Raw genomic sequence first — 22,745 nt, forward strand, 5'->3', positions numbered from 1 at the left:
TTTCACTTTTCACTTTCATGTATTGGAGAAGGAAACGGCAACCCACTCCAGTGTTCTTGCCTGGAGAATCTCAGGGACAGGGGAGCCTGGTGGGCTGCCGTCTATGGGGTCACACAGAGTCGGACACGACTGAAGTAACTTAGCAGCAGCGTCCCCAGGAGACGCATGGAGAGTTAGTGGTGGTGCTGAACCTGGAAATGACTTCCTGGTAGTGTCTCATACACAGTGGACACCAAAGACCAAATGGATGGATGGAACTCAGACCACCTGACTTCAAAGGAAACCCACTTTGCAATTCATGTTTGAGATCCCAACATTTTTCCCAAAATTAATAAGTGAAGTATAGGTTCATCTGAAAAAGTTCTGAATGGTTCCAAAGTAACTCTGGTTTTATCTTCTCCTCCTATTTTTTCAGTTGTGCTTTATCCTGTGACTCAGTCTTCTGCAGATACACTGTAATTGTTATATTTTACCAAAATACTTATGGCTTGCTTGCATTATAGTGTTGGTTCTGATATTAATTTCTACCTGGTCTTAATCCTGACCTGTTTGCACCAAAATTTTCTTATTTTTCAAATAAGCAGATGACAGTAAATTATCTCTAACCTCTCCTCTTTTAATCTTAACATTCTATGTATTCAATAAACACAATGACTGTTAAAAAGGATATTTCCACTTCTGAGAATCCAAATTGTTAAAGGAAGTTTAAAACCCTGATGGCTGGCCCCATTCAAGCATAATTTACTTTGGTATTGAATAATACACTTGAGCTCTATTAAAAATCCATGAACACAAACATTATCTAGCAACATCATTGGCAGTTGAATATTTTTCTCTTTGCTAATGACTCTAAGTAGCAGAACTAAGAAATTAACTTGACTGTATCCACAATGAATGACTAGCTTTGTATGAACTTAGACTACAGAGATATTATGTAAGATACTGGACTTTTAGGGACATTTCACATCCAGTGTCCATCTAGCTATAAAGAGCGATAGCTAGTGCCTCAATGCCTGCCTTCATGAACCCCTGGACAGCTCAGTAATACTTGAAGCCAAGCTCCCAGCCTTTCCAGTACATTGCCTGCCTGGTTCCAAACCTCTTACTCCCATAATTGGGGCCACTTGACAACCCTACCCAGCAGAGCTCTACCCCAACTTATCTGAATAGTCCTTTTCCACATTTCTTTATTTCAGTTGTGTCCAGCTCTTTATGACCCCATGAACTAGCCAGCCAGGCTCCTCTGTCCATGGAATTTTCCAGGCAAGAATACTGGGGTGGGTTGCCATGCCCTGCTCCAGAGAATCTTCTCAACCCCGTGATCGAACCCCGGTCTCTGGCATTGAAGGCAGACTCTTTACCATATGAGCCACAGGGAAGCCCTCTTTTTGTGGAAGTGAATTACAAATTGTAATAAACAAAAATGACTTAGCTTATGTATGATTTATGCAATTTTAAATATAAATAAATTTGCCAATCTGAAAAGAAATCTTACAGTTGGCCATGGGTTCAAATTTCTTGTTCTGAAAATGTGAAATTTACAGAACCAGTCAGGTCCTTCCTAAGGTCTCTGCCCTAGTAACTGACTTCATCAATTCTTTCATTTACTTCTTATACTCAGCTGCTCTTTTGTGACCAGCACCCTGCAGTCCAGGTATGCTTAAGCTCCTTCACAACTAAAAATAATAATAACAACTTTCCATGGGTCCTGCCTCCCATAGGCTATTACCCTTTATCCTTCTCTACCATTCATGTCCACTGTTCTGAGAAGAAGCTAAGAAGCTCCTGTATCTCTAAACCCACTGTGACCTGGAGTTTCCCAACACCACCTACACCAGTCCTGCTCCTTTCAAGGTCACCAAAGACTGAATCCAGTGGCTTCCTTTCAGCCTCATCCTGGTTGACATCTGCTGGACTTGGTCCCTTTGCCCACCCACTCTTAAAAACTGACTTCACTTTTGGTTCCTACGCTACCACTCTCTTTTGCTTCTCCTCCTGTCTTCTTGGGTAACGCTCAGTATCCTCGCCTTCTGTTTCTCCCTCTTGTCGTTTAGTTGCTAAGTCATGTCCAACACTTTTGTGACACTATGGACTATAGCCCTCCAGGCTCCTCTGTCCATGAATTTTCCAGGCAAGAATACTGGAGTGGGTTGCCATTTCCTTCTCCAGGGAATCATCTCAACCCAGGGATCAAACTCATGTCTCCTGTGTCTCCTGCATTGCAGGCAGGTTCTTTACCTCTGAGCCACAGGGAAGCCCATCTTCCTCCTAAATGGTAGTTTAGGGCCAAGGGTTTACTTGATCCCTTTTTCTTCACAAAATACTCCTCTATAGGATTCCATCTACTTCTGTGTTAGTGCCAGCTCCTGGGCTCTAGAGCACAGGCTCGATAGTTGTTATACACAGGCTTTGTTGCTCTGCGGTATGTGGGATCTTCCCAGACCAGGGATCGAACCCATGTCTCCTGCATTGGCAGGTGGATTCTTCACCAATAAGCCAGCAGGGAAGCCCTGGGGGAGGGCTTGCTGTGCGACAAGCAGATCACCTATATGATCTTAAATATCCCAACAACAAAACTGACATGGTTACTCCGTACTGTCCCCATTGCAGAGTTAAGGAAATTGAAGCTGAAAGACTAGCTTTCTCCGGACATCACAGCTAAAAGTGGCAAAATCCAGGCTCAGCATCAGGGAGAGCTAAGTTCTTAACCATGGCACTATGGTGTCCCACACTGCCAGTACAGTTCACTTTCTACATTCAAGTATGGCTCAAGGGCTTATCAGCATCTGCTCCTGATACTCCATCCCCCTACTGGCTGGGAGACCCCAACTACTTCACACAGAATGCCCTGATCCTGACAACCTGTGTGGACTATTACATTTTGTATTTTAGCATATCTACTAGACTGGACTCCTCCCAGCACCAGTATGAGGATTCATTTTCTTATCTTTATGCCTAAAGACCAGATCATATTTGAGGTTTTGCTTCCTCATTTCTGTTTCCTCTCACTATGAAGCCAAGCCCAGCTGCGTGCTGAGATATAGCCACGGTTACTAGAAAACCCAGTCTGTGTATTTATATATTATGTAATAAATAGGTGGAAAATCCTACTCACAGCCACGGGATGGGAAACAGTGCCGCCATGCTGGGTGTGCCTTTGACCTAGGCTTTGTTTTTTTCACATACATTTGTTTATTGAATTCTATGCATTACGGACTTTCCCAGAGAGAAGAAACTGTACCTAGAACCATATAGACTGCGAGAGGGAGAAAGAGATGGAGAAATACCCACCAGAGGCACAACAGTAAGGTAGACAAGATGTCTCTGGCCCATTCAAACTTCTCTTAAAGGCACCTCTACTGTTTCAATGCATTGTTTCACCTTCATATTTAATGGTTATTTTAAGAGATTATAGAGTTCCTGGTTGGTAGTTATTTTATTGCTTCAAATTTAAGATACAATCTATTTTTCCCTTTCAATCATCACTGCTGAAAAGTCAGCATTCAGTCTGCCACTTTCTAGAAGATACTTTGTTCCCCTACTCACCAATTCCCCTGGCTGATTGTAACTTTTTTTCCTTGATCTTTTAGATTAAAATCTTTAAGTTTTTTTTAGATAAGTATGTCTTTCTATTTGTCTTGCTTGGCTGTTTGGGTTCCTTGGGAATCTTGTTTTATAAACTGATGTCTTTCATTAGTTTTAGAAAAGCCTTAGTCATCAGTTCTTCAAATATGGCTACTACTCCATTTATAAATGCATGTTACATCTTTTATATGTATCCTATATATATATCTTAACCTCTGTTCTGTATTTTTCACCCTTTTGCTTATAAATATATTTTCTCTGGATAGATTCTTCTGATATCACTTGTTCTCTCTTAGTCTCTAATTTGTCTAACATAAAGCAAACAAAAAAACCCCAAATCCTTCCACTGAGATCTTAATTTCAGCTTTTGCATTTATCCACTTTTTAAATTTTCAGTGTTTTTCAATTTGCAATGTTACTTTTTATGATTTGCAGTCTTTGTCAGAAGTTCTAAGTTTGACTTTCATCTCCATAGTCTCAGCAACCATAGCTGCTTAGTAAGCTGTGTGCCTGATAACTTCAGCACCTGGCATATCAGTGTGTTTATTTCCATGTTGAATCTCATTTATGGTGCATCGTCCCTCATGTATATGAACATCTTTGATAATTTGCTTACTGTTGCATATGAAAATTATTGGTAGAAATGAGGTCTGGAATGATTTTTATCTCCCTTTGAAGAAAAGTTTAAGTTGTTTTGGTCAGATGTCCAAGGCCTGGATGCATTAGTGATGCAAGGTTGCTCTCATTCTATGGCTTCAGATTTGGGGGCCACTCAGGTGACTGGAAGCTGGGATATGGTCTTTGTGAAGGCTGTTTTACTTCCATTCTACCTATGATTCAGGATGTTTTATCAGTACTCCTACCCCATTCAGATCCTGGACACAAGTTTTGTTCCCCTTTGCCCTGAGAAGATCTCAGAAATGCTGCTAACTCCTTCTGGATCAGCAAATGCCGACAGGCAAAAGCAGTCTCAAATACCAGGCTCATATCTCTATCAGATACTAACTCAGAAACCTCACACACCTTGTGAGTTCCTTGTTGCATTAGGAAAATGCTGTAAAACATCATTCAAATTTTTTAAATTGTCCTTGTCAGGAGAGTTACCATTATGGAAAGTGGATGCCCTACACCTTAAGTTCGTATAAGGCTTTGCCAATTTAGACTCTGAAGACGCATGTTAAAACGTTAATACATAGCCATAAATCAACTGAACTTTTAAGTAGATTAATGACTTAATCTTGTAAAATAATTCTCGAAACCATTCCATTAGACTGGACTACTTTGAAAGTTATGAAACAACTTTTGAATTTTCCTGAGTTAAATTTGAAAGCTAGCAAGTTGGAATTTGTATAAGAAACTGCCAGGAAACTAAAACAGAATGATCCATTAGCCAAGAGGATCTGGTTTATATTTGAATGAGAATTCTCTAAATACAAATAAAAGATGGAAAATCTTTTGTAAAGAAAAAAAAGTTTCAAAATACAACCTAAGTCACTCTCACATCAGACATTAGTTTCAGGTGAAAACGTATTAAAGTTGTTGACAGTGATGGAAAGTTTCTGAACCAACCAACAGCCGTAGCTCTTCTCCTCTACTCTATCTCACCATCTAGTCTGTTCCTGAACTGATTTGTTCAAGCAGCAGATCAAGATATCCTGAGCTCAAGAAAAGTGAAACCTTGTGAGAACCTGCAGACAGTTAATAATAATTGACTGAAAGTGGCTCTGGTAAATTCACTATCATAACCCACTACACTTCCCTAATCTTTCTTGCAGCCAATTCTGGCCAATTATCTGTAAGGGGGCTTTTGTAAAAATTTTGCTTGCTTGATTGAAAAAAAAAATACAAGATGGAAACAACAAACACTATTCCTTCTCCTCTTCTTCAGATTTGAACTTAGGGTATTTGGAATTGCTACAGCCATTTTTGGGCCAAGAGGTAACAAACACAAAATGAAAAGCCAGCTCCCTAAGAGTAGTAGAGCAGAGACTAGGTTGTTAAACAAACCTCCTGGTTTGTGTTTCAGTTCGGTTCAGTTCAGTCGCCTAGTTGTGTCCGACTCTTTGCGGTTTGTGTTTAGGTAAGAAATAAATGTGCTTGTATTTTAAGTTGCTAACAGTTGAGTTTCCTGTGATTTGACACTGAAAACATCCATAGCCAACACATCCACTAAACATGCTCTGTTTTGACCAGAGAAAAGGCTTGAGATTTGTGTTACTTACCAAAACACAAGAATCCTGAGGTTCAAGGTCAAAGTCGGTGAAGTTCAAGAGAACACGGTGATGTTTTTCCACTTGAATGACCCAAGTACAGTCAGTGTTGCTCCTATAAGGACTGGGGTAATTTGGAGAATGAATCTCTCCACTGGGAGCCTGGAAAATGCCACCACAACCTATGGATGAAAGACCCAATACAATAATAAGAGGAGTCTTTGATGCACAAAACTTTACACCATTATCTGGGAGCAGAGAAGAATATGCTACTTTGTTTGACCACCATTTTAATGTAGTCTTTGGTAAACATTCTGAAGAGCTAAATACTCACTAATTTTTGCATTGCAACAAAACAAAGACGGATGTCTAAGACTTCAAATACTTTAGATACTAATGCCACATTATTTTCAAAATATTGAAAAATAACGCAAATAAAATCAAGTCTTCACAAAGCCATGAAATGCCTCTTCATTGTTTTCTAAAAGTATAACATACTTTAAGAATAACACATCTGGTTCTAAGAATGCTCATAATTCAGTAGTGTGAAGTATGAGTGTTAGTCGTTCAGTCATGTCCGACTCTTTGCGACCCCATGAACTGTAGCCCTCTAGGCTTTTCTGTCCATGGAATTCTCCAGACAAGAACACTAGAATGGGTAGCCATTCTCTTCTCAGGGGATCTCCCTGACCCAGAGATTGAACCGGGTCTCCTGCTCTGCAGGCAGATTCTTTACCATCTGAGCTACCAGGTAAGCCCAATTCAATAGTATACAATTTTACAAATAATTTAACATCTACTTTTAAAAATTTGATATTCTGGACTTTGCACAGCCATTAAGTTTTTTAATTCCTATGATATAATCAAATACCTATCAATGTCTAACTCTGTGACCCACCATTTCTCAGATTTATGACAATATAAACTAGAAAGAGAAAATTCAGTGTTATTTTCTGATAACTGAGAATCATTTTGGGGTAATCTAAACACTATGTAAGTATAATTTTTTATTAAATTAATGAATCATTAACTTCAGGAAAGACCTAATAAACTTGACAGTATTACCTTTGACCTGCAGAAGTGGGACCATAAGGCAGCCTGAGTCATATCTCTGCTTTTACATTTTTTAGCTGTGTGATTTTGGATAGGCCACTAACTTCTCTAAGCTTCAATTTCTTCATTAGTAAGATGAGGATAAGAAATGAACTTCCTTTAGTGGGTGGTTGTGAAGATTAAACAAGACAGTCTTTGTAGAATAGTTAGAAAAGTGCCTGACACAGAGCAGTTCAGTAAACACTGCTTTAATTAGTAGTTGTATCGATTAACATCTGCTCAGAGTTGTGCATTAATACTTTATCTTTGAAAATCTGCAACAATTTATTTAGACAGCCTAAGATCTTGGGCAGAAAGTCACTATATAACAGAAGGTAATAATTCCTAGGAATTGGCAAATTTCACATTTATAGTTTGGGTATTTAACAAGCATCCACACACACAGCATAAAGTAATTTACCACTTTACTAATGCCCACATTGTCTGGTGAACAAGCAGAAATCCCACGGGGATCAAGTGAGTCTAACCAGCCACCCTGCTTCTGTTTTCACCATGGATGTGCATGCTTGCATTGGCTGGTTTTCACATACGAGGTGACTCTTTGGAAGTTAAACTCCATTGTGTTTTTTAGGGAAGTGTATATTCCAAAGCAATGCTCCCTATTAGGGAAGTCAGAGTAGTAATAGAGGATGTAGCCTTCATAGCACTCTCTAAATATGTCATGAAATTAAATAAAGGTTCAACTGAAGAATTTAGTGATACCTCCTTGGTTCACCCACCTCCAGGGACTGCTCTCCATGAGACATTGAAGCCTCTCCCATTTATGGAACTGTCAGTCTTAAACCGGATGGCCAGCTCACTTCCAGTGCTGGAGACCTGCATGGGATTCTCAGATGATCTTTGCACACACAGCTGGGCTATCCTGGGTGAGCGAAAATCAGGACCTCCATAGATCTACGATAGGATGGAGAAGAAAGAACTTTGAGAGAGATATGTAAGCAATTATAATCACTAGCCTTTGGATTCTATAATATAATTAGTAGAGACTGAAATCTCAGCCACCCTGGGTGGGTGTGAGCTATAAACTTGAGTTAGATTTTCAAAGGCATTCCCTCTGCCCTTGGAACACCCAGGTTCAACCACCCACAAAATGCTGGCTTATTCCATCGGACAGAACCATAGAGCTGAACTGAGGAGATAACTCCAGAACCTTCTTATCGCGCCTCTTCCTTTTTTCCAGTCTGCATAGGATTTCCTGCTTTCTTTGGCAGAGGCACTGCAGATAGTCCAGCATCATGTCTGATTTGCTAATTCTTCTGGGCACAGGGGAATAGTCTGAGCACAAAGCCATTTTGTTTGTTCATTGAAGACTATTGATCACCCTGCTACATTTTTAGGATTTTCCATTTGCGATCTGAATATTTCAGATTAGGATTTAATACGAAACTTTTGCTCCTTCAGAGAGACTGAAAATGTAACCTCTATCAGTGTGTTCTGTGGTGTCCTCAGGAGGGAGTCCTACAGACCTCCCTGTATTTCCTCCCAGAGCCTGGGCACTCCCAGGAGCAAGATGAAAAGTACTCAATTTCTACTCAGCAATCACCAGGTCTCTGCCCCACTACACCATTCTCACTTGTCCTCAGACCTCCTCAGCTCCTCCAACTTGCAACTATTTGTCTCACTGGACCTGATACCCCAGTGACACATTTCTCCCCCCAGTGTGTCCTCTGGACTGCATGTCCAGTATCTTGCAGGAGGTGTAGCCCCGCCCAGTAGAGGGGGAGGCGCGGGCCCAGGCTGCCTCTCACACAGGCTTCTCAAGGGCCCCTTGGACAACCAGTGTGTGGGGGGCTGGGGGATGCGGATGAAGAAGACAAGAACCACACAAAGATGCAGAGCCCCTGCTTTCAATCTTGCCAAACTTGTATGTGTAGAAGAATGACCAATTTTTTGCTGACAGTTTTCAGGCATACTGGTATCTGGGCCCTTCCCTCTCCCTCACGAGAACATCCATTTAAATCTAGGCTCAGGTCAGAATTGGAAAAGCGTGGCTCCATGCCCTCCCCACCCCCTCGCCCTCTGCATCTGTGTGGCTTTCCCACCCTGAGTTTCTCCCCATCCTCAGGCCCATGCCCCTGCCCACCCCAGGGCGGCTGCTGACTGACGCGGGCATCACTCGAGTGTACTCCAGAGAAGGAGAGAACAAGCAGCCTACTTTCGGTGAGGAGCGTGTGATTTGAATCCATAATGATTTCTTTGTCTGATTAATTCCCCCCAGCCATGCGGGAAAGGCCAAAATGAATGAGGCCGCTGTTCCAGGAGGGCCGAGCACAAGGGCTGTAATTGCAGAGGAATGAAGCGAGCAGGCTGCTTGGTGCCGGTTTTCCTCAGGAGGAGCGCTGTTTGCCCGGCCCCCTCAGTCCCATCGGAGGGGGAACTAGAGGAAGAGGCCTGTGTGGCCCTTTACACACACACACAGGCAAAGGGCAGAAACCACACTGCTGCTGGTTTAGCATCCTTGAGAGTCCCCTGCTCCCTGGCCCAAGGCTCAGAGCTCAGAGCCTGAAACCCACAGCCTGAGCTCCCAGTTGTTGGCCCCACAAGCAGCACATATTTGGACAGCACACTGACTGTAAGGGTTTAGTTCTAACAAAGAAAACTTGCACATCAGCAAAATATTCTGCTTTCCCTGCTCAGGGTCCCCTTGAGATCACAAACATAATAGGAATGAGTCGGCTGGGCCTAGAAGCCTCCAGAAGGGTGAGCACTGCCGCTTTGATGTTCTGTGCTTCCCCTCTTACTGGGTCAGGCTCACAAAGACAGTGGAGGAAAAACCAGTGATTGTCTGGGGGTTTTTTTTGCACTGAGGGGTGGCTTCCTTTTTCTGCTCTGTGCCCCTTTAGGCTCCTTTCTCCAACCGAAACAAAAGAACGGTACTTTTCACTTCCATGAATAAAAGCAATGGTTAGCACATGACTCTTCAAAAGAGGAAAAAGATGGAAAGAATGTCAGGGTGTGGTCCGCTGGATTGCAGCGTGTGACTCAACGTTGTGGGGAAAAGAATTGGCCTGATGATCAGAGATTAAAACATGTGTTTTTAGCCAATGCTCAGGATAGAGAGCATTTCAAAGCCTACGGTTTTAATCTGTTTTGAACATTTCTTTCTGCTCTGTTAGCTCCATTTATTGTTACAATCAAGTCAGCATTCCAGGGTTATGAGTAACCAAAGGGCTGCTGCTTAATGCAACTGGCCTCTCTTTGGACACTGGTTTTTGAGAGAAAAATCCACTGGCTCTTGGTTAAATCAGGGGAAACCCAGGTAAGCCCATACCTGGTGACAGCAAGACCCGCTGGGCTATGCTCAGAACAAGAGAGGAGGATGTGAGGGAGGGCAGATGGGTGGAGAAAGCTGGTGGTATTTTCATGCCACACACCTGCCAGGGGTAAAATATCGTGAAACCTGTTGCTAACATGTTATCAGCATCCATGTAGTGAGGGATGGAAAAAATTCTTTTTTTTTTTTTCCCAGAAATTAACCAGATTGATGACAGCACTTTCTTGAGCATCTGCAGAGATGTCAAACAAGGTTTAGGAGAGCAAGTCAGTTACTCAGTTTAGTGTTACAGCAAGAGTTACTCACTTTAGCCTTAAAAAAATTTTCCCAAATATTTAAGGGCTTCAAAGTATACCCTCAAATCCTGGTTTGATGGAACATGTGAAACCACTTTGTCCTAATAAACCAAGTCCCCAGCAAACTGCAGCCTCTTATTCCAGTTTTCTGTGGGGATCTTGCTTGAACACTGCTGCCCAGGGGCCTTCTTTGTCCCTCTGTCCCCTGAGGCTGCTCGCAGGGATCAGGCCTGCCCTTTGCCTTCTCATGTACTGGGTGTGACAAAACCAAAGCACAATGAACCTATTTACATTCTGCCAAGTGGGCAGCAATACATGGGCTTTGGAATATGAAAATGAAGGGTGAGGAACATTTCACATTACTGCGGAAAACCCTGCAGCCAGCCCTTTGTATCAGTTAAGGGGGTTCCTGCAACTGAGGATTCTTGTCAGCAGGAGGGAGCATCTCAGCCTTTCACATGGAGCCTTATTTCTACTTCACACTCTGAGTGCTGAATTTCATCAATTTCGGGAGCCACCTTGCTCTCTCTGCCGCACAAGCCGGTCCTCTTCTGAGATAGAGTTGTGACTGGGCAGCAGGACTTACGTGAAGACGAGGGTCTGGGCTGAACCCAAGGATGCCCTTGTTCTGTCACTTTCTGCAGCATCGGCCTCCTTTGCACAGACTTGAGCTGCTATGTGCCATTCCTGCTGACTCTGAGCCCATCCAGGGAAGGCATGATTTGAGAACCCCATGTCTTTTCAAGGAAAGAACTCGGTTTCTAATTAAGGTTTTCAAGTGTTAAAGTTTCCTGTGAAGTCCTATAAACACACACTCATTTCAGTATCTTGCCCACCTCTGTGTTTTGACACTGGCTGATGTGGACTGTGCAGTGGTGGATAAGTCCAGTTCTTAGCTCTTCCACTCGCTGTCCTTAAGGTTGTGGAAAAATCCATCAGCCTTTTTGACCCTCTGTTTTGACAGCAGTAGAAGGGGGACAGAATTCCCCTCTTACCTCCCAGGATTAGTTAACACTCAAGTGGGAAAATGGAGGTTGGATTTCCTTTGCGATCACAATAAATGTACATTATCACTGCAAGGCAGTCAGAAGCTTGGAGATTTTCATTTATCCCACAAACAGACATCAGGTGTTTACTATTTGCCAAGTGCTCTATGGCCCCAGGGTATAGCAGAGAAACAAAACAAAAACAGACACAAGGCCTTCATGGAGTTTTGAGTTCTACCAGCTACAGAACCTTGTCGTGATGCAATCCCTACGGTTGAGGTGGTAGGAATTTCCTGTGTACTTGGACATTATCTGATGACTAGATTACTGCAGCGAACAGCTGGTTATAATTGATCCTCAAAGGCCATCTTCATTATCTGCGATACAGTGTTGGTAGCAGGGTTGGAGCAGTTGCGGGCACTTTCTGGGCTCACTGTCCTGCTCCCCTCCACCCACCAAACACTCGCCTCTTCTCTACGCTCTGCCGCCCACTGCCTTCCTAAGGGAGCTTTCTCAGACTGGAAGTATGCAGTGCTGACAATCCCAAGTGCCACCCTCCATCAGTGCGAATGGGAGCTGGGGGACCAATGCCTCAGCCTGTGTCCTGAGAAGGGTGATTCGGAGGAACAGACCTCATGGGACCTCAGAAGGTCATAGCAGGATTAAGCTCTCATTGCCAACAGCAGCAGCTCCCTTCCTTGGCTCACCCTCCTCAGTCCCCCTCACCCGGTTCCCTGGTTCCCTCCTTTCTGCTTCCTGGCACTACTTCCCAGTCACATTACCTGCCCCCCAACATCCAGAAGAGATCACTGTTGGCCACTGGAAAGAATTTGGGAATTTTTGCAGAGTGATTTCTGGTTCTACCCCAAATCCTGTAATGTGCTAAAAAACAATCTGAATTCCTACCTCCAGAACATCGAAGTTGCAGCTTGCATGATACTCCACATCAAAGTCATGGATGGTGAGCTGAATGCTACTCCCAGGGGCTGTGTGAATGTACCAGATACACTCCCTGTTGGCGGGGTACCTGTTAGGGTAGCCGGGGCTACTGAAGGAGCCCATGTCCCCAGACAGCTCTCCACCACAACCTGTGAAAACCACAAGACTCAGTCAGTTCAGAGGGCATCAGCCACTGGCAAAAATTCAAAAATCCACCTATATAAAACATAACTGAAAATGTATAATGCCTAATTTATGGAAAAAAAGTCATAATAAAATTATAATGAGCAGTTATAAAACAATGAGAAAAATATCATGGCTATAGTTCCATTTATTGTTATTAATTTTTAAAAATTTATTATATCACTTGGTGCAATAATTCTCAGTCCTTATGCTCACCATGTCAAATCTTTGGTAATATTCTCAAAATGTCATTCTAATAGGTTTTCTTCATTATATTTAGGTGACAATTTCCAGTAAAAGAATCCTCCCAGTAGGAGATACAATGGACTGTGTAAACAGTCAATATTAGGTCACTTGGTCTTCAGTTTGCTTGTATCTAATACATTATGCCTAAGTTCTTTTGGACCTAAGATGTGGAATGCTAAGTGTTAAAAATCCTTACCTTTGTTTGAGAGAATCTAGTAAATAAAATGTATATATAAGTCTATAAAACGCCTTCACATAGATGTTCATAGCATCCTTATTCTTAATCACTATAAACTGGAAGCAGTCAAGGTGTCCTTCAGCAGCTGAATTAGGTAAATAACCTGTAGTCCTCCTGGACATGGGGTATTTTGCAACACTAACAACAAATGGACTATCAAGCCATCACAAAGCATGGAGGAAATGTCTATGTGTATTAAGGAGTGAAAGAAGCCAGACTGGAAAAGCTATGCACAGCATCATTTTGATGGCATGGCATTCTGGAAAAGGCAAAACTATGGAGACAGTCAATGACCTGGTTTGCAGGGACTGGAGGGGAAGGAGAGAGAGAGGGCATGCAGAAGAGTTTTAGGGAGGTGACACTCCTCTGTATGATACCGGACTGGTGGACATATGCCAGAAACTTGTCAAACCCATAGAATGTACAACAGCAGGAGTGAACTACTGTGAACTATGGGCTTTGTTGATAGAGGTTTATAAGTAATAACAAATGTCCCATTCTAGTGGGGAATGTTGATAACGGGAGATTCTGCTCACGGGTAGAGGCAGGGGTACATGGGAACTCTACCTCCCATTCAGTTTGGCTGTGAACCTAAAACTCTTCTAAAAAATAAAGTCTGCTAAAAACAATATGAAAAATGATATAGGTCCTGACCCTGGGAAATGTATATCCACAAACCAACCAGATAAACAAAAACCTGATATATAAAATGTGGAAAAAGACGCTGCTGCTGCTGCTAAGTCGCTTCAGTCGTGTCCGACTCTGTGCGAGCCCATAGACGGCAGCCCACCAGGCTCCCCTGTCCCTGGGATTCTCCAGGCAAGACCACTGGAGTGGGTTGCCATTTCCTTCTCCAGTGCATGAAAGTGAAAAGTGAAAGTGAAGTCGCTCAGTCGTGTATGACTCTTAGCGACCCCATGGGCTGCAGCCTACTAAGCTCCTCCATCCATGGGATTTTCCAGGCAGGAGTACTGGAGTGGGGTGCCATTGCCTTCTCCGGGAAAAAGACGCTAGCATATGTTTTATGAATGCTTATATATCATGCCTTAGAGAGTAATTAACGTGAATCATTATAATAAAAAATCAAAATGCTACAACATGTGGTACACAATAAATATTGCCACTGCTATGAGTGTTTAGATGCACTTTACAGATATTTCCTATTTTAATGCTCATAAGAACCACATGAAGCAAATATTATGATTATCTTCATTTCTCAAATGTTCAAATCAGTACAAGCTCAAGTCAAGTGGTTTGTCCAAGGAACCCTGGTTGTGAGAGAGGGAGTCATCCATGTACAGAATCTCCCATTATCAACTAATCCACACAATTCACATTGCCAGTGTACTTAATAATAATACTACACTCTACAGACTCACATCGTTGGTGAGAATTCAGATTTCAGAATGGACAGGGAGAGGAAAAATCACAGAAGCAAAACTTGAGGAAGACTCAAATTTTAAAGACAAAGTTAGAACAAAATAAAGATAAAATTAGAAAAAAGATAAATTGTCTTGTTTCCCAGTAGCAATTTTTGGTGATTAAAAAAACATTATTTGCTCTATTAACATATCTTTGTTTTCTATTTTTAATATTAATCAGCTGGCAAATTCTTCCAAGCACCTTCCCTTTCTGAAATTCAGGCTTTTCATGTTTAAAAATGACAATGACTCCTCATTCCATTGTGAATATACATGCGTTTTTCACTTTAACTGGCTTAAGATATAAGGCACTAAACCTGAGGGTTTGTCTACTACCCATCTTATGCAAATTTGTCTGTACTGGGAGTTGGAAAAAAGTGTTTTGAAAGTTCAAAAGAAATAGTCTCCACACTGAATCTCCACTTGACTGAGAAAAGCTGAGAATTCCAAGAAGAATCCTAATTGTGTAAAGAAATTAGATTCTAGCTCAACATGCTACCATCTTCTTGAATGGCCAATTTCCTGCTACCATTTAAAAAAACTTCTGCGCTTGCAGATTTTAAATTTGTTGCACAGGATGGTATCTATCCTATCAAGTTTCTACTTTTATTTCTGGTTCAAGTTCTGCAAAAAAAAATATTTAAAATTAAGCGGGCTGACATTGTTTGCAGGCTGTGGTGAATGTTAAAAAAACATAAATGCCATGAAGATCAGAAAATGTTTTTCCTACTACAACCATCCATGGAAAATATTCCTGAAGCCAAAGTCAGCACAGATTGTACTTGTGCTCTGCACCACTGCACAACCCCAGGGGGCAGCAGTCTCAGAGCATTCCATCCAATGATGCTCCCTGGAGGTGAGCAACACAGAGGCCCACAGAAATCATCTCTTACTAAAATACAGTATAGGTACGCAAGACCAGGCTCTCACCCCATTTTAAGCTTCTATGGTTCTTGGTATCAGTTGTACCAAACAAGTAATCCAGTGAAAAAAAATCTTCAGAGGAAAATAACTTTGTGGTCACAAAACATAAAAAAGAACAAGGAAATGGAAGCCTGACTACCTCACCTGCATTTTTATTTAGCTTCAGTTCATCAGAAATCTAATTCATTATTTTTCATCTAAAAGTCTTTATAATCATCATTGATTCATCTAAAAGTCTATATAATATTTTTTCATTGTCTTTCCAATTGTTTTAGGTTTCCTTGTGAATTCTTTTGCAAATAACAGGATATTAATACTCTTAAATGAGTTGCTGTAAGCTGGAATGATAATATCAGATTCTTGGCAGTCAGCAATGCTTTGAAAAATTACAGTACTTGCTTTATTTACCCACTTACAGCTCTGGAGACCCACAGTGTACTTTTCCCTAAGATTTAAAATAAACATAAACAAGGTTTATAAAAAACAAAGCACGGCTTTATTTTTAGGTATGCCATGCTCTTTTCTCATGAATAGCACTTAAGTGTGTGTCTCCTAAAGACAAATTCCAATATTATCCAAAATGATACCATATTGGGGAAAAATACTGTGCGGTTATGAGGAGGAGAAAAGGAAACTGTTGGAGCTTGAAAACTCTTTGCAGCTTTCTTTTTCTCCTACATAATCTCACTACCTCTGAAGTTTAATCTGTCCAAAAGTAACAACTTTGATTTAAAAGTTCATACCAAATGCAAAGTAGAGCAAATTAATTCAGTGGTATTTTATGGTAAAAATTATAAAGTACTGAAATAAAAAGCTAATTCTGATAAGTATGGCAGAAATTTAACTCCCTCTTTGTAGTTCTAAATTTTGAAAGAGACAAACAACTTTCCAATTCTCCTTCATTTATCCATTCATTCAATCAGTATTTGTTGAGTATATGCCATAGTATAAGTGTTAAAGAAGTCAGGTGTATTTAATGTCTCCCCCCAAAAAAATCCATCTGTAGACATTAAAAAAGTGCCATTACCACATGCCCTCCTGCAAACCATTAAGTTTTTTTTGCTTTTCCTCCCGTTTGCAAAGCGTAATTTCAGTACGTCTTGATTTGAAAAAAAAGTGAATTATATTTTATCTTTCACAAGCTAATTGATGGTACATTATAAATAAGAATAAATAAATCATCATGTTGAGTTGCCAAAAGATATTTTAGAATTTGTTGGTTTCAGTAGTACAATGTTGGCATAATTCCCTTTTGATACTAATTTCAGTCCACAGATGAGAGACTTTTATCAGCATTTAGCCAGTTATGCCTCACTGTCTTGGGTATCACATTTTTTCCTACATTTGGGGATGTTTTAATAAATCTGTACTTGGTGTCAGGCAAAAAAATATTATGTCAAAATATATCTTTTAAAAATCTGAAAAAAAGAGTAATGTCTATTTTTTCTATCTCTCTTCAAGTGACAAGGAAAAACAAATTCATGACAAAATTAAGAAAATGTCTGTTAACCCCCAAATTAAACATGTAATGAATTTATTTGATGATTTGCTTCATAAATTAAAGCTACCTTTAGGCTCACAGTGAAACATTAGAACATGAATTTTAAATTGGATAATTATAGGTTAAAAAACGAAAAACAATAAATTCACACCAATAGTTGAGCTTTTAAAATTATAAATGAAAGCAAACAACAACTATAATTCACAGTAAACAGTAGAGTTTTTTAAAGAATATATAGTGTGAGTCTTTTGAATTGTATTTATACATCAATTTCCACTTAATTAGCTGTGAAAAAGGGACAGACAGGAAATGTGATTTGGAACCTATATCAGCACATACCATTACCAATAACAGGAAATAGCAAGACAGTCCAAAAACTCCTATTGTGTGTAATTCTAAAGGAGAGAGAACATGCTCCAAATGCTTAAATGAATCAAAAGCAAAATGATTTACTTCTGCCTCATCTTATTTACACTGAATAGCAAAGCTGTTTATCTCATTTACTATTTCTGCACTTTGTGTGGTAGAAACAACTTTTATTTTTATTTTTAATAAAGATTGTGGAATTCAAAAATCTACTTATTTGCTTTTCCTATGGAGTTATTCTCAGGGTTGCTAATGTCTAATATTAAAATCTTGCCACAAAATGAGTATCCTAATTTTACCTTCCTGTTAAATTTAAATTTATTTGGGCCAGAAAGAAGAAACATTGTTTTGCTCACTGTACTCTCTTGGTGTGAGATTCTAGACTTAATAATCTCTTGTGAAAATACAGTTTCTCTTGAATGAGTCACAGAAGAAAACATATTTCTAAATCCAATCACCTCTTTTTGAGATGGAAACGACATGGCTTCTGGAAAAATCTCAGGTGTTTACATTTCAGTTAGAGTAGAATAATGGGATAGACACACCTGCAAATGCTAAAACAAATGAAAGTACTGGAAAAAAATTACAGGTTAGCAAGCTATGCAATAATTTTAAACAATCATGTCTTTGTCAGTCACATCTGTGACTGTGGGTCAGTGACCAGGGGGTCACAGCAAGAGTAGAAAGCGGGGATGGAGGATAGACAAGGCTGGAGATGGAAGAAGTTATATCAGCCAACAACTATCAAGAAATGGCACAGGAGGTGATGTTTAGACGCCCAAGACCCTCCTCATCGTCATGTCTGTCTCATTGGATGAATAATAAAATGTAGGAAAATAATGAAGCTCGCTATAACTGGGCTTCAGTCCTCTAAAACAGAAGACAGTGATTTCAGAAAGCATTTCGGGGGTCTATATAAAGAAAATAATTAAATAATAAAAATACAAACCAAGAAGTAAACAATGGAGTGCTGAATCAAGAGATTTGCAGGATACCTATTCAGAAGAAAGAGAGAGATGGTGGCTCTTTGCACCCGACTGGTAAGAGAAGATTTTCATGGAGGAGGTGACATGATTTCATAGTTGCATAATTTGCACACCAAGGTGCAAAACTTTTGGAAATATAATGGCATACCAAGTAAAGCATAGGCTGTGGCATGAGACAAAAGAGCTTCCAGCTTTGACCGTGCTACTCTTCGGATGACTAATTCAACCTTTCTAACCCTCGGTGTTTTCATCTGTAACAGTGTTAGTACTTAACCTCATAGGGCTGTGACATCGATTTAATGAAAAACCAAAGTATGGTTTTTATCTAAGTGTCTTGCATATGATAATCACACCACATATACTGTGTATTACAACTGAGCCAGTGTTAATCCAGACCTGGGATAAGACTAGAGAAGGACTTAGAGTTGAAGAGGAACTCCCATACCAGCTAAAGAGTCCTCGTGAATACCCAATAAGATATAAGACATCAATTATTCATGAAGCTACAATAAAGATAGTTCACATCTGTGTGGTAGTGAACAGTTTCTCTGTGTGCTTGCTTCTCATGGACACATCATCTTATTTGAGATTCATAACAACTCTACGAGGTCAGCAAGAATGATCATATCGCCCAAGTGAGATTCAAGAAGGCTGCTGAACATGTAACTCACACAGTAATGGCAGCTCTGGGGCCAAACTTCCCGAGCCACCCCCAACCTGTCCCCAACCCCCTACTTCCAGGTTCTGCCTTCTCTCCACTATGACTAGTTGCGTGTTTCATCCCTAAGGCCCTGGATTGACAGTGTTCAACACCACCCTCATTACTAAGGCAAAATATCATCATAGCAACCAGAAAAAAAATTATAAAGTAAGAATCTTTTCATTTAATTTGAGGTCAATCTAACAAATCTAATATACTAATATCAATGGATATCAGCTGAAGTGAAATAAGATAACACCCTGAAGAGAATCATATGTTTTTTAGTTATAATTAGTTAATCTTTAAAAGCTTTTAGTTCTGGTGACTGATCATCTGTTTGATTCTGTTTTCCTCCAAACTCCCAGTCATCAGCTGAAAGGAAGCGCTTACCTTATCAGCAGGAAGCATGCTGATCTACAGAACTCATAACAAGAAAGAGTTAAAAGTTGTTGTTAAACCTGTGCACTTGTAAAGATAACTTAAATCTTTTCCATAGAAGGACTTTGCTAACACTGTTTTGGGGTTTCTTTGTTTGTAAGTTTGATCTAAAACAAGCAGTGAGTTATAAAATCCCGGAACAATGGCAATGAGAAGGATAATCTGTATATGTTCCACCCTCAAGGTTTGGGGTGGTTTGGTTGTATTTTTATTTTTTGCTTTTAACACAAGTGTTTTAATAAAAGCAAATCAGCAAAGAAAGGGTTGCATGGAATTAGAGGCACAAAGTTTAAAAGCATATTCTGTGTTTCCTGCAATTACAATCGCTCAAACCTCTTTAAACTTGGCATTTCCTGAAACTATGTTCCATAAACCAAGAGCATCAGGAGACCTGCCAGCTTGGGAGTGGCATGGCCCAGGCTCCCTGATTTTGGATGAAAAGCAACAGAGAATGGACCCAAATGGGACATCTTCACATCCTCACCCTCTAACCTTGGAGGGAAATGTCTGAGAAATCAGTGATCAGTGTTAAAAAGAAGCTGAAAAGCCAGAGTACAGTAAAAATCAATTTTAAACAAACGGTGATGTTCATATACTTCATTAAAATGAATGATTTCTATTTTAATAGTTTTTCTATAATTTAAAAATAAAAACTTTTTCTGCTACAAACCTTGAGAGGTGACTGGTTTTATCAGTAAATCCCTCAATAGTGTAAAAGTATATGCCACAGTCCTGGGATGTAGGAGAAAGGAAAATGATAGGTGTTCATCGTAAAAGAGAAGACTAAAATCAGATGCAGATGACACCACCCTTATGGCAGAAAGTGAAGAGGAACTAAAAAGCCTCTTGATGAAAGTGAAAGAGGAGAGTGAAAAAGTTGGCTTAAAGCTCAACATTCAGAAAACTAAGATCATGGCATCTGGTCCCATCACTTCATGGGAAAGAGATGGGGAAACAGTGGGAACAGTGGCAGACTTTATTTTTGGGGCTCCAAAATCACTGCAGATGGTGACTGCAGCCATGAAATTAAAAGACGCTTACTCCTTGGAAGAAAAGTTATGACCAATCTAGATAACATATTCAAAAGCAGAGACATTACTTTGCCAACAAAGTTTGTCTAGTCAAGGCTATGGCTTTTCCAGTGGTCATGTATGGATGTGAGAGTTGGACTGTGAAGAAAGCTGAGAGCCGAAGAATTGGTGCTTTTGAACTGTGGTGTTGGAGAAGACTCTTGAGAGTCCCTTGGACTGCAAGGAGATCCAACCAGTCCATTCTAAAGGAGATCAGCCCTGGGTGTTCTTTGGAAGGAATGATGCTAAAGCTTAAACTCCAGTACTTTGGCCACCTCATGCGAAAAGTTGACTCACTGGAAAAGACTCATGCTGGGAGGGATTGGGGGCAGGAGGAAAAGGGGACAACAGAGGATGAGATGGCTGGATGGCATCACTAACTCGATGGACGTGAGTTTGAGTGAACTCTGGGAGTTGGTGACGGACAGGGAGGCCTGGCGTGCTGCAATTCATGGGGTCACAGAGAGTTGGACACAACTGAGTGACTGAACTGAACTGAACTGAAAATCAGGTCAACAGCCCTCTTTGAAGACAAAGCCATGAGTGGGGCCCCCAAATGCATCTGACTCACTTGTTAGTACAATTTGCAGGGGGGATTTTGTGGGTTAGCACTGATTCTCTGATGACAGAGAGGAGCAATCATGACATGAAATCAGAGAAGGAAATGAGGTAATGCAAAGACCAAGGAATGGGAAATTCTCTAGAGGGGAAAGAAGTTAGAAGGAAGACAAAAGCCGGAGACTCCAAGAGAGGGGAGAGTTGTCAAAGTTGCAGAAGCTCCCGGGTTGCGTTGAATGGTATTCCCCAGGAACCTGTGAATCTGCCCTTAATTGGGAAAAGGGTCTTTGCAGATGTTATAAAGTTAAGATGAGGCCATGCTGGATTAGACAGGGGCTGAAATTCAGTATAATTGCTGCCCTTCTAAGAGGTGAGAGATTTGGACACAGAGACATAGAAGGAGGAGGGCCATGGGAAGATGGAAACAGACACTCAAGTTACATGTCATCAAGCCAGTGAAAGCCAAGGGTTCCCAGCAACGAATAGAAGCTCGAAGAGGTAAGGAAGGATTCTTCTCTAGAGCCTTTGGAGGGATGGCCAGGCTGACCATGATTTTGGACTTCAAGACTCCAGAACTGTGAAAGAATACATTTCTGTTGTTTTAAGCTACCCAGTTGTGGTATTTTGTTACAGTCACCCTAGGAAGTGAGCTGAGGGCTTCTTCTGGGTGTACACATAACATGGTAGAAGGGGTGAGGCCTCCCAGCTATCAGGGCTTTATGCTCAGGACCTCCCAAATGCCCCACTCCTAATACTAACACCTTAAGAGTTAGGTTTCAACATGTAAATTTTGAGGGGACAGAAACATTCAGACTCAGCACAAAGCTGAGAAAACTAGAGACAAACTTAGGCTAGGTACCACACTAGGAGAAGCCAACTCTAGATTTTAGGGTGACTGTTTAGAGTTTCATCTTCCACAGTGATTTCATCACTGCCCCAGACTTTGTGATAGTCATTTTGTCTAAATGTGTCCATACAGGAATGGATATGAAGTAATCAGTTTTCAATGGTAGGGATAGAAAAAAAAAAACAAAAAGAGTGAAAGAATATGGTCATAACATGAAGTTAATGACCTGGAAAATAGATACAAGGATTATACAAAGAAGCTCAAAAATCAATGCTGTCCATAATTTTTAAATGACTTTTAAATTCCCACATAAGATGTCATATTAATATTCAAAATTAAAATCATCATAGCCATTGGATTCTCTGAGATGTCCTGAATCTGAACTGAAGTGTTTCAGCTTACTATACTGTAGAGAAACATGAACTCAATGTACCCGTATTTTAGGACTTTTCACATAATTGATGCCTTTAAACTGTTGTGCTGGAGAAGACTCTTGAGAGTCCCTTGGACATCAAGAAGATCAAACCAGTCAATCCTAAAGGAAATCAACCCAGAATATTCACTGGAAGGACTGATGCTGAAGCTCCAACACTTTGGCTACCTGATGTGAAGAGCCGACTCTGGAAAAGACACCAAATGCTGGAAAAGATTGAGAGCAGGAGAAGAAGGGGATGACAGAGGATGAGACGCTTGGATGGTATCATCAACTCAATGGACATACGAGTTTGAGCAAACTCCAAGAGATATTGAAGGACAGGGAAGCCTGGCATGCTGTAGTCTGTGGGGTTGCAAAGAGTTGGACACAACTGAGAGATGGAACAACAACAACACATAATATGAATTTTAATTTCCTTTGTATGAAAG

General features: G+C 40.7%; 1 protein-coding gene across 1 annotated transcript in view; it reads right to left on the reverse strand.

The window, feature by feature from the left end:
* Positions 1 to 22,745, reverse strand: part of CUBN (cubilin) — a 272,327-nt gene that overhangs the window by 128,415 nt on the left and 121,167 nt on the right. Inside the window, exons 29-31 of the mRNA XM_005687978.3 lie at positions 12,371 to 12,552; positions 7,628 to 7,802; positions 5,808 to 5,977 (exon numbers count right to left, since the gene is read on the reverse strand). Coding sequence (XP_005688035.2) covers positions 5,808 to 5,977; positions 7,628 to 7,802; positions 12,371 to 12,552 — 527 coding nt within the window. The remainder of the gene's footprint in view (positions 1 to 5,807; positions 5,978 to 7,627; positions 7,803 to 12,370; positions 12,553 to 22,745) is intronic.

This window comes from Capra hircus, chromosome 13 (assembly GCF_001704415.2).
Source record: "Capra hircus breed San Clemente chromosome 13, ASM170441v1, whole genome shotgun sequence".
Lineage (NCBI taxonomy): Eukaryota > Metazoa > Chordata > Mammalia > Artiodactyla > Bovidae > Capra > Capra hircus.